Here is a 12,670-nt window from a genome sequence, read left to right as displayed (position 1 = left end):
TATTTTTTATATGCATTGTTAGCGTTGTAGCTTTTTTTTATTTACATTTGTCAACAATTAATTTTGTCTCATTCTATTTTTACTTAAATAAAATTAAAAATTTCAAAATGTCATCAAAATAATAAGAATTATAATAACATAAAAATATAATAAAAAAATAGAAAATATGATTTATCAAATAAATATTATGAACAATAAATTTTTTTTTAAGAAAAATATACTTAAATATAACAAAACTTCATTTTATATAATTTAAAATAAATAAATCTTCTAAAAAGTATTATAATAATTAAATTAAACACTTACATAATAAATTTTAATCTGATATAACACATTCTAATCATTTTTAAAATTTAACTAACTTAAAAAAAAAATCCAATTTTCGTTTTTTTGTCCTTGGCACACGAATAAAAAGGAGGAGCTTTTCAACTTTGCTCTCTTTCACGATTCTTTTTTCGAACACAAGCACAGGGGATAGCACTTGCCTTCGATACATTAGGGGGTTTTTACTTTTGTCACGTCAATCGTTGCCAATATTTATTTACTTTTATTGGCTTCTCTCTCACGAGGCATTGACCTAATAAAGCATTGATTGAAATATTGGTTTTCTTGATTTTGAGGTACCACGTGGACCTTTTTTTTTCTTTTTTCCTTCCTTTAAGAAGATTCTTCTAGTTCTTTGGGCGGTGATTGCAAGTAACTTTCTTGCATAAAATTTGCCCTTAAGTTACTAATATCTTTTTTTCAATCTATAATCTTGTTTTTGATAGGAGTAGATGTATTATCATTGTTTCTCGTAAGCATCATACATATAATTCATTGATTCTAGATATGTGCATTTCCATACCTTTAAGAATTGAAAGGTATGCGCCTAGAGTCCTCTCCCATACAGTATTTTTTATTCCTTTTATCAATACGATGATTTATTATTTATTTATCTTTCTGTGTTGTGTAACATAAATACTTAGATTTTTTTATGCATTTAATTTGTATTATTGTAAGAAATATCAAATTAGTTTTAATAATGTTATGGCTTGTATATCACCTAACATAATGGAAGTTACATGAAAAAGAGTTCTATTATTGTTATACTAATGTCAATAGGTAAGGTATGAATATAGTATTATAATATCTATATTTAGCATTTTAAGAAAAATACTTGACCTCATACTCGTGTGTATAATAACTTTAATTTACATTATACTCTTTAGTTATATCTATACTCATATTTATTATTTGCATTTATTTAAAAAAAATACTTGTAAAAAAATATGTTTATATAACTTCATAAGTAACATAATAATACAAAAATTTAATATGCAGTTTCAATTCAACCAATTTGATTCAATAAATTTAAAGATTATATGCAATGATACTCAAGTATCATGATGTCCTAAAAGTTGACTACAAACATGAGGAAAAAAATAGTTAAAAAAAGAAAAATAAATAGCAATTCAACATTTAAGCAAAGATTAGCACAAATAAACTAATGTTAGACACATAGGTTATTTGCTGGACCACTACTAAATAAATGAATGTTGAACACAAAATTTTTAAAGCTTACTAAAATGTTGTTTTAAGTTCATACCATTGAAGAAATTCGACAAGTGTATATGAATGAGATTCATCTAAAATGCCACATAACACAACCAACAAATCATATTTAAAGTATCCTCTAATTTAGCACGAGAGATTATTTATCATGCAAAGATAACATAATGAAAGGCAAAGAGTGGTTGAAGAAGATAGACAACACTAGCTAGCAAGCAGGCAAAACTTGTAGATAAGGAGACTATAAGTTGGTCAATGACAAGGTGGAACTGGCCAACAACGTGGCAAGTAACAAGCTGATCTAGAATGGGAGATATCTCTTCCTTATATTTGATCTGAACGGAGGGTGATCAATGACGAGATTGAACTGAGCAACGATGAGATGAATATGCACAATGGGTGATCTTTATTGGCGACTAGCTCGGCAATTCATGGTTATTGCAACAAGTTTGAACAATGTAGACGCTGAAAATGAAAGTAAGGTTAGGGCAGAGAAACTCAAGTGCTTAATGAGGTGAATATATAAGACATTATTTTATTTTGTATTTTTGAATTTGAAATTGAAAGAAAATAATAGATTTAATTGAAATAATATAATTGTGTGTATATATATATATTTTAAATTTTAAATTCACAATTCATACTTTAGAGTATGGTTTAAAAATTATTCTCTTAGTGACACTTGGGGAACAGTTATATGAATCACTATTTATGTACTCCACTTTAAATAATAGTGTTTGTTAGAACTTTTTAATCACTCTTTAAAATAATGTGAAATCTCTCTCTAATGTCTTTTTTATTATAGTATTAATTTTATTTGAAAAAAAACAATTTTTCTTCCTAATTTAAAATTAAAATGCTTTTTATATTCTTAATAGGGATGTTTAGATTACTTTATCATTCGCTTATTAAAAAGTTAGATGCATAAGAAATTTTTTTAGTTTGATGATAAAATTTTATTTTAAAAGTAAATGTGAAATGAAAAAATTTAATTATAGATTCTTTAATGTTTGTTAATAAAATATATAAATTATTATTTTTTATTCATAAAATAATTTATAATAGTGATACATAAATTACTTATTATGGGTATGTTATAAAATCATAATGGTACTAGTTTAGCTACAATATCTAATACTTTGTACATGTGAATTATCTTAAATTATATTTTTACTTCAAAATATTAGACATTTTTTTACCTTTTTAAAAAAAATCAAAAAATAAAATTTTAAATTCACATAATAATTAAATATAGTGATGTATAGTTTAATCTATCAGTTACAAATTATACAATTATAAAATTAAAATTTTCATTCTATTTTTAGATAACACTAAAAAAAAATAAAAATATTTCTCTCTTAATAAATCATCACTCTCAAAGAATTTATTTTCATTTTCATGCAACTTTCAATAAATTTGTTTTATCCTCTTACCTCTCAAAAAAATCCTACAAATATTTTACATTAATTGAACTAATGAAAAAAATATATTTTAATATTGAATGCATTAAGCAATAGATTTAGAAAATTTACTTCTTAACAAATGTTGTTGTTAAAACTATTTAAAAAAACATTTTTTAATATCGGTTACCTAAGAAAATTGATAAAAAAAGTGTATTTTTTATTTATTTATTCAAATCAATCTATAAAGTAGTTTTTTACATTAATTACTTAAAAGAATCAATTTAAAATTTTTAATTATTCTTATTATCCAAAAGCATCACATGATGAGAAGAATAAAGTAAAAATATTAAAACTAAAAATTGATAACTGTTGCAATTATTGTCATTATAATCAAGGCACGCAGATGGACCAAATAGGATAATTAATTAAATTAGGGTGATGCATAGCCATAGAACAGCTATTATGAAAACATCCAATCCCCAATCCAGCATAAAAAGATTCAATTAAAGTGCATATAACCAAAATATAAAAAAAGAGGTATCATTTAAAACTAGCATTCTAAATGATTTGATTGTTCTTATTTGTTATAATGTTATCGACTAAGCCAATACATTAGTTAATGATTAGTTAAATTAGTTTGTTTTGTTATCAATTAACAATTAATTAGTAGCTTTTTGTGGCCAAAATGTGCCCCACATTAGTCTCATATCACAACACTTTTACTCATTCAATCAATTTAGTTTACTCTCACATTACTTATCTTTTTATTTATCTGACTCTCACCATATCTTAAAAAAGACTACTAGAGATTCACAACTTGTAGCTTAACTTTTTTTTATGCATCTATACAACATGAAATAAATGAAAAATACTAAAAAATTATCGTTCTTATTATCATCTCACCTTTTTTTTAATAACTCTTTTGAGAAAATAATATTTTATTTCAATGGCTTACAAGAATGACCCAACAACCTCTCCTATTTACTATTCCTAACAAAAAGTCCTCGTTAATGATTTGTAAATGTAGGTTAAAGAAATCAATTGTTAATGCACATGAGTGCTTGCTAATCATTAGATTATATGAGTTTAGAAGTTTATGCTTTTGTTGGATGATATTTGTAAAATTTAGATTTTGCTAAAATCTTTATTATATCATAATATCATTTTCACTCACTTTTTTTTTTGTCTTACCCTTCCTCTTGATCAACAAATCAAAGAAACTACTTGAGAAACTTTAATTTTAAAAAATAAAAAATAACAAATTTTTAGAAGATTAAAATTTTATTTTTTAAATGACTAAAAATTAATATTTATATGATTAATTTTATTTTTTATATATTTACATAAAAAGTACATCTCAAAATATACAAGTGTTAGGTGGCTAGTATAGATAAAAATCATTTCCCAATCAGCAATGTAATTTAGTTTTATTTATATGAAAAGTACATCTCAAAGGTTGATATTTCTCCCCCCCCCCCCCTTTTTAATGCTTAGTCAAAGGTGGATTTTGAATTCCGTATGTATAGCCAGCACGTGTCAAATGATAAAGACATATCAACAGCCAGAGACATTTAAAACTTTTGTCGATATAAGTTTATTTCAAACATGTCTCCCCAAACTATATAGTTACCACTGACTTAAATCTGAAGGGACGAAATTCCATGTTTGTTTAGAATTTAGATGCATGCACTTTAGTAAATTAAACACCAAATAGAGACTTTCACTAACGACTCTTCTTTCTGTCTGTCTCGCACAGTAAATTTCATGCACGTATCTTCGTACGTAGCATGCCAGAATCTATGATTATATTTAAGCTGAGCACATTATGTTAAAGTAATTTAGGATTAATTATATGCTATGCTTAATCAACCAAGACAATATATATCTAATTCATAAAGTTCTTTTATTCATAATTTGGAGTACAATGCAGAAAGCACCATTTTCTGTTTCCCGTTTGACATTCATGCATTTATATGATGATCCTCTTATCTTGGCCATACAATGATTGTAAACAAAAGGCTGAAATGAAAGAAGCCAAGAGTAACCCTTGCCAGAATTATAAAAACTAAACTACATTCTGAGCATCTCGCAATGGTAGTAGCTACACCTCTTATTTAGCATAAATATACCTCTGTTAACATAGTTTAGAAATGGGTGTCATCTGTTGGAGGGTACTTTGGGTAAGGTGGCTTCCCGTATGGTGGCTTATACACAGGTGGCTTCTCAACTGGGGGCTTGTAAACTGGTGGCTTCTCAACAGGTGGCTTGTAAACTGGTGGCTTGTAAACTGGTGGTTTCTCAACAGGTGGCTTGTAAACTGGTGGCTTCTCAACAGGTGGCTTGTAAACTGATGGCTTCTCAACAGGTGGCTTGTACACTGGTGGCTTCTCCACAGGTGGCTTGTAAACCGGTGGCTTCTCAACAGGTGGCTTGTAAACCGGTGGCTTCTCAACAGGTGGCTTGTAAACCGGTGGCTTCTCAACAGGTGGCTTGTAAACTGGTGGCTTCTCAACTGGGGGCTTGTACACTGGTGGTTTCTCAACTGGGGGTTTGTACACTGGTGGGTTTTCTACTGGGGGCTTACCATAGTCAGCAAGTCCTTGAGGGGTGAGAGTAAGAGCGGCAAGGAGAAACACTAGGGAGCTTAAGGAAGCCATGTTACTCATTTATGAGTTGGTGCATGACACTCACCCAAATGATAGGTTTTTATACTAGTTGGGGACCTTACTATTTGGACTAATAGGTGAAAGTCTCGATCCAATGGTCATTGTGGTTTGGTAGCTGCTGTACAAAAGGTCCAAATTTGGTGTGGAATTTCAACGGCTGAATAGGTAATTTTGTTTTCATATAGTTGCAAAGTTGGAAATTAAGTGGGAACTTGGATATGTCAGTACCGGTGCCAATATTTTTCATTTTTCAAATCGCCGACGCCTTATCTTCTCAAGAAACTTAACCATTTTCAGCTTAGTTTAAATTGCCATACGAATTTAGAACAAATAATTGTATCGATTCAGGCTAGTTTACAACAGTTCAAGAGGAGTTTATAAAAATTATTAATGTTTTCTTTTAAGTTTTGTAATAAGTTATTTGATAATATTAAAATTAATTATTTATATAAATTTTATATTCGAGCTTTTATAATATAGATTTTCATGTATTAATTTTTTCTAATATGTTTAATTAAATTATATGCTTAACGCATCCTTCCATTTTAATTCTTCATTTTAGCATAATAGTTATTACCAACTAAACTATAATTCAAGTGATTTTGATTCACTGTTGGTAACTTTTAAAAAGACTAAACATTAGGAATTGAATGCATGTTTGATTCAATTTGTGTTCCCAAATTATAGTTGGTGTTTAAATTTTTTTACAGAAATTTTTAAAATCAATCACTTATTTCTATGAGTTAAACCTAAACTGAATATGTTATAATTTAGATCTGTCGAGTTAGGTTTAAGTAAGATTTTGTATTCTCTCCGATGATTCTTTTTATGGTTATCATAATTTTTTTTAATTAAATTAGAGAAATATTAATAATATATTTCAAACATACTATTTTAAACATACTATTTATTATTGAGTAAAATTTAATAAAAAAAATATAAACATACTTTCTAACCCTTTCTATCATTTATTCCTATAAAATAGTGTTTTAAAAAAAAATATTTCTACATTTTTCGTATAAGAAATTTTATATGCATTGACTTTTGAATTATTTTTATGTTTTCATTCAATATAATATGTAAACAAAAAACTTACCAATTATTTATATAAGTGAATAATTTATTTATATAATATTTTAGTTATCAATTTGATTATTACAGAGGTTATGTAATAAAATAAATTTATGACATATAATTATTATTTATTAATATTAATAAATTATTTATTTATTATAAAAAATTAAATGGAGTATATTTAAATTGGATGATGAGATCTGCTATGCTTGATTGGGTTGATATCACCTGTTGTGCACATCTGCCACACCCAAATCTGTCAGGCCGGAAAGCATGAATTCCCATAAGATCACTGTAATATAGGAAATAACTGTATTAGAGTGTTTAGATTCCAGTTGATTCAAAGTACCTTTTGAGACATATCTAACAGTTAAAATCATGCTATGACATTTTCTAATACAGTTAAATAAGTAGATTTCTTTTTTCTTTTCCATTAGCAAAACTCTATTTTCAGTTTACACAAACAGGCCCTTAGAAACCAAGGTCCGTATGCAGATCTGCGTACTACTCAAGCTTCAAACATGCAATACTTGGCTAAATAATTGAGTTGGCTAAATCGAACTTAGGAACCTTTCGTTAGATAAGAAAAATCAAACGTGTACCTTTCCTGCAAAATTTGCGCTTTCTTAATTTCCATTATTTGGTTCTGAATACTGAGAGCTTGATAAAAATTTGAAAGATTAAAATTAAATTTACCTACATTTATTCAAAGTAAAAACATTGTTATGCTTAAAAATTTAAACCGATATTAAACAATTACAAGACTTGCAAATCATTGAGTAAACTTGGGTGGTAGCTTCTAACTCTTGCTTCTAATAATTCTTCGTGGGAAGTTTGATGGTGGGACACGTAGTAAATGAGATGAAAAGACGCTGCCATGTTCAATGAAGGGTTGGGCTCACTCAGTGGCGGATCTAGGACCTAAGGTTAGGGGGTGCAAATTTTTTATTTTAAAAAATTAAAAAACTAACAATATCATCATCATATAAGGATAATTGTATCAATATTAGAATTTTAATATTAATAATAGATAATAAAAAAAATTACATACCTTATAATTGTCCTTTGCATGATTTCATATTTTGGAATCGTTGAATGATTAGCTCATTATCAATGCTATTGAATACATCTCTCTCAATATAAGTTATTAGACAATCATTCATCTAAGCATCTCTCATTCGATTGCGCAATCGGTTTTTTACAATTTTTATAGCAAAAAAGGCTTTTTCTACCATTGTTATGGCTACCAGTAAAATCGTTGCTAACTTCAAAAGAAGATAAACAAGTGAATAAACAATATGTCTTTCAGTTTCAACCAACTTCTTTGAAAGATTGGTAATTCCTTTCAAGGATGCAAAATCGACACTACCATGCATATCAATAATAAAAGTCTCAAGTTAATTATCAAGCATCACTAAATCACTTGAAGAAAATTCACACGCCATAGAAAAGAGCAATTGAGTATTTACCTCTTTGATACGATCATTAAGTTCTTAAAGTTGCATGCATGTCTACAATAGTATAGAATAATTCAACTTGATAGTGCTCTACTGTGAGAACTTGAGCTTTGCGTCGTGATCTTCCTTTGGACAAAAAAGCATCTTTCATATCAAATTCATAGCATTGATTATGTCTTGATCTTTTCTTTGTAATGCTTGTGATAGTTCATTTGAAATACCCAAGACATTTTTCATCAAATGTAATGTGAATACAAAATCAAAATCTTCTATCAAATATAAAAGACCATTGGCTTTGGCCCTTTGATATGCATTTGATCCATCTTCTTTTATAATTTCAAGAACATCAATGATTGAAGAATACATCAAAATCAAATTTATCAAAGTTCCATAATGTGAACCGCATCGAGTATCAGTAGCTCGTTTGACACTAGTTTCTTGATTCAAACCTTGCCCACTGGAAATTTCTCCTTTTCTCAATGCCTCTCTAACTTTGGCTATTTATTTTTCATGAAGCATGTCATGTCGTTTGCAAGATCCCCCAACAACATTTAATAAATTGGACACTAAATTAAAAAGAGAAGCAACTTAAATGTGATTTTTTGCAATGGCAACTAGTGTAAGTTGCCATTGATGAGCAAAATAATGTACATAAAATGTAGATGGATTCTCCTTCAAGACTAAACTTTTAAGACCAAAAAATTCACCTTGCATGTTACTAGCACCATCATACCCTTGTCCACGAATTCTTGACACACTAAGCCTATATTTGGAAAATAATTCATCGATTGCCATTTTCAACAATAAGGCAGTAGTATCCTTAACATGCACCATGCCAACAAAGCGCTCAACAATACTTCCACTTTTATTAACATACCTCAAAGCAACAGCCATTTGTTCATTATTTGATAAATCACGAGCTTCATCAACAATAACAACAAATAATTCTTCTCCAATATCATTAATAATAGCATTTGTTGTTTCTAATGCAGCAACATTAACTATATCCTTTTGGATTAATGGAGTAATTAATTGATGATTTTCAGGTGCATTCCCCAAGATAACATAATTTATTGATTCATTGTGATATGCAAGAAACTTGAGAAGTTCAAGAAAATTACCTTGATTAATAGAATTGATTGATTCATCATGGCCACAAAATGCTAATCCTTGTTTTAATAGAAATCGAATGCAGTCAACTGATGCAGTCAAACGCCTTCAATATAAGTCACGAACTTGTTCAGATTGCTTAGAAATTGCAACTTCAATATGTTGATTTTGATTCATCAAATCCTGACACTCTTCCAAGCAATGTTATGAGCACTATTAGGACCTCCAACATGAGATGAGAGTGCTTCTTTCTTGTTCCAACTTATAAAACCCCTTGTGACAAATGTGTCCCCACCAGATTGCTTTCCAAAATCAGGCCTGAAAAGATAACAATTAACATAAACAAAATATTGCATCTTTTTCAATACTGTACTCCATCCAATTACCAAATTTATTAAACCAAGACGGAGAAAATCTTCTTAAAGACTCCCAAATTTTCTTTGGAGAAAGTTAAGTTTAGTAGGTTGGCAAGGTCCTCTTTGCAAATATGCTCTTCGAATCTTATCATGATCATTAGGATGATAGGTTGAAATTTTTATGCACTTTCCTGGATCCGATGACAAGTCTTCTAAATTGAGCTCAATTTGTTGGGGTTGAGAACTTGATTCTTTAGGGTTTGATGAAGATTGTTGCTCATTTGAAGATAATTTTCTCTTAAAAAAATTTTCCATGACCTATTTGAAATATGGGATTAACAAAGTTTAAATGAAAAGATTCTACTGAGCAAGCATTTAAAAAAATATATAGAAGCAAAGTTTTATTGAATAGTGACAGAGGAGAGGAAGAACAATCCAACTTACCTTGCCTTGGCTTTAATTTGAAATAGAAAATATGAAGATTGAAGAGTCGTAATCTGCAACCTCTATTTCGGATGTTCAAAGCAAAGAAGAATATTTAATTCAATGCAAAGAAGAAGTATTGACAATTTTGTGTGGAAATTTTCACTTATCCGTAAGCTAAGCCAGGAGTTTTACGAAAAGTTAGCAAACTTGTTGGAGAAGGAAGAAAATTTTACAAACGTGTTGCAGAAGAAAAGTAAAAAAGTAGGAATAAAAAATTATTATTTTGATTGATTTAAACCTTTAGCATATTCCATATGATATTCCATTCGATTAGGGGGTGCAAAAATATAAGATTAGGAGGTGCAGAATATTAAAAAAATCATATTATTAAAAGTAATTATCAAAATTGAGGGATGCATTTGTCCCCGCTGAGCTCTATATAGATACGCCACTGGGCTCACTTGAAGGAGGCTATCTTCATCATTTGGAATTGAAGGGAAAAATTGACTAATGAAGTATTAACACACAAATATATAATAAAGATGGACATTTTAACTTTGTAATTAGTTAAAAGATTTAATTATATTTTTATTAAATGTTTAACATCACATTGTGTTTTTTTCTACAACATTATTACACAAAAAAGATATTAGAAAGCGACTATGTGTTTTTTTGGAGAATCATACACTTAGAATAACTTTCTAAGTGTCACTTGGAAAGTTTGGAAAAGAGAGTGCTTTTCATAATAACTTTCCAAGTAATCAATGCATAAATTGCTATTATTATAACTCAAACTATACTATGCCATAACAATACTTATAGAGTGTGAACTTATAGAATGATTAATAAAAACTACTCTCTAAAATCACCTTTTAGAGTAGTTAATTGAGAATTGATCTATAAATATCACTTAGAGAGTAGTTACTAAATAACCACTCTTTAATGTCACTATTTAAAAGAGTCTTTAACTTAAAGTCACTTAAAATAGGAGTGTCAAAAACTAAATGCTATAGATCCACCAGCTTGCCTAACTAGCTAACATGCAGGCCAATGACAAGTTAGAGCAAACTAGCCCATCGGACCCAAATTTTATTTTTAAAATAAAAAATAATAAAATATTAATTTTTATTAATATAAAAATATTTTTAAATATTTTTTATTATTTATTGTAATTCTTTTTATTTTTTTGATTAATTTTCAGTGGGCTAGTCCATTAATCCAATGGCTCGCTACTTTTTTTTTTAATTTTTAGTTTTTAAGAAATTGGCTGTTAGCTTGCTAGCTCACTCTTAAACAGGTCAAACTAGAAAATCTAATTCATTTTTTAAGCAGGTTAAGCTGACCCCATTTTGACACTATTAACCTGTAACCAGATTATCATAAAATTGAAGATTAAACATAGAATACACCATGTTAAGGAATGTGAGTAATCTAAATTCTAAATGAGATTTATTCCTCCTATATAACATGACTTTTTATATAGTCATACTATGAAATGCATAACCATACTTAGTAAGATAAAATTAGACTTTAAAAGGTAACATGTTATATTCCTTGTGTTTAATTAGATATAAGGCCAAAATAACTAATCATATAATTTATATATCATCAAATAAATATGTTAATTTAATGACTCGCTTAATATTTAAAAATAATGATATAGTACTAAATATTGCTCATTATTTATGATATTAAATAAATAAATAAATATATATATATATATATATATATATGATAAAACAAATATTAAAAGAACATATAGAGTTAAAATAAGAATAAGCCCGTTATAGAAGTAAGAATCTAGTTTGTCTAGAATTATTACCTAATGAGTCAAACTCTTATTAAATGAGCCAAGGAATTGAACCAAGCTTGTTAAAGTTTTTTAGAGCATCATTTGTGTAACCTTAATTATTGATAAACAATTTGGTAACTCCATATTATGAGTGACCAATTTTGAACATATAAATAAGTTCACTAGGATAAAACTAATTAAGAAAATAAAATCACAAATATCATTAAAAATAAAGATCATATAAAGCATGCAAATAATTCAGCATAACTCTATTATTGGATTTAGCTATTCATAATGAAATAAACAATGAAAGCAATTGTAAAGAAACCTATAGTCATTCAAAAAGAAAATATAAACTAAAAAAAATCTCAAGGAGAAAGAGATGAAAAAAGTTCTTGTCCATAAGACATGCTCTTGATTACTTGCTCAAACTCTAGAAAGATATTCTACATCTTCACAAATGATCTCCACTCCAAATAACTCCTAAGAATTGTCAAAAGTCGACTAAGGAAAAATTGTTTCTTGCAGGCCCTCATTGTTCCTTAAGTAGGGTTCTGAAAACCCTAAAAAGTATAATTTGAATCACCATGCAAGCAGCACGATCATGTATACCATCTGTAAGACAATATTTTGATATGTTTTTACAACCTATAGTTGTATGCTTCATCATTATTTTATTAAGATTTTTCACTAATTTTTATATTAATTATGCAGTTTAGCATTAAAAGATCACAATTAAGTTTTGAGTGCAAGTTGGATCCAAATTAGATAATAATAGGACAAACATGTAACACCTTAAATTTAATTTTTAAAATAAATAAATTTCACAAATATG

General features: G+C 28.1%; 1 protein-coding gene and 1 pseudogene across 3 annotated transcripts; both read right to left on the bottom strand.

The window, feature by feature from the left end:
* Positions 1 to 4,847: 4,847 nt before the first annotated feature.
* Positions 4,848 to 5,628, bottom strand: LOC113852434 (repetitive proline-rich cell wall protein 2-like). Of its 3 annotated transcripts, none has more exons than XM_027482700.1 (2): positions 5,200 to 5,611; positions 4,862 to 5,154 (listed from the first exon to the last, which is right to left on the bottom strand). In XM_027482700.1, the coding sequence occupies exons 1-2, from the start codon at positions 5,609 to 5,611 to the stop codon at positions 5,099 to 5,101; spliced, it is 468 nt and encodes a 155-aa protein (XP_027338501.1). In that variant the 3' UTR covers positions 4,862 to 5,098. The 3 variants fall into 3 exon arrangements, with proteins under 3 accessions (XP_027338500.1, XP_027338501.1, XP_027338502.1); XM_027482701.1 differs by having other exon boundaries at positions 4,863 to 5,417; positions 5,538 to 5,611; XM_027482699.1 differs by having other exon boundaries at positions 4,848 to 5,628.
* A 2,229-nt stretch (positions 5,629 to 7,857) lies between these two features.
* Positions 7,858 to 9,438, bottom strand: LOC113866250 (annotated as a pseudogene).
* Between the last annotated feature and the right edge of the window lie 3,232 nt (positions 9,439 to 12,670).

This window comes from Abrus precatorius, unplaced genomic scaffold (assembly GCF_003935025.1).
Source record: "Abrus precatorius isolate BTA unplaced genomic scaffold, Abrus_2018 Scaffold10, whole genome shotgun sequence".
Lineage (NCBI taxonomy): Eukaryota > Viridiplantae > Streptophyta > Magnoliopsida > Fabales > Fabaceae > Abrus > Abrus precatorius.
The sequence above is the reverse complement of the archived record's forward strand: the minus strand, read 5'-3'. Positions and strand labels throughout refer to the sequence as shown.

Bases quoted from the DNA above. Each gene is read 5' to 3' on its own strand.
- LOC113852434 (XM_027482699.1), bottom strand. From the start codon at position 5,620: ATGAGTAACATGGCTTCCTTAAGCTCCCTAGTGTTTCTCCTTGCCGCT.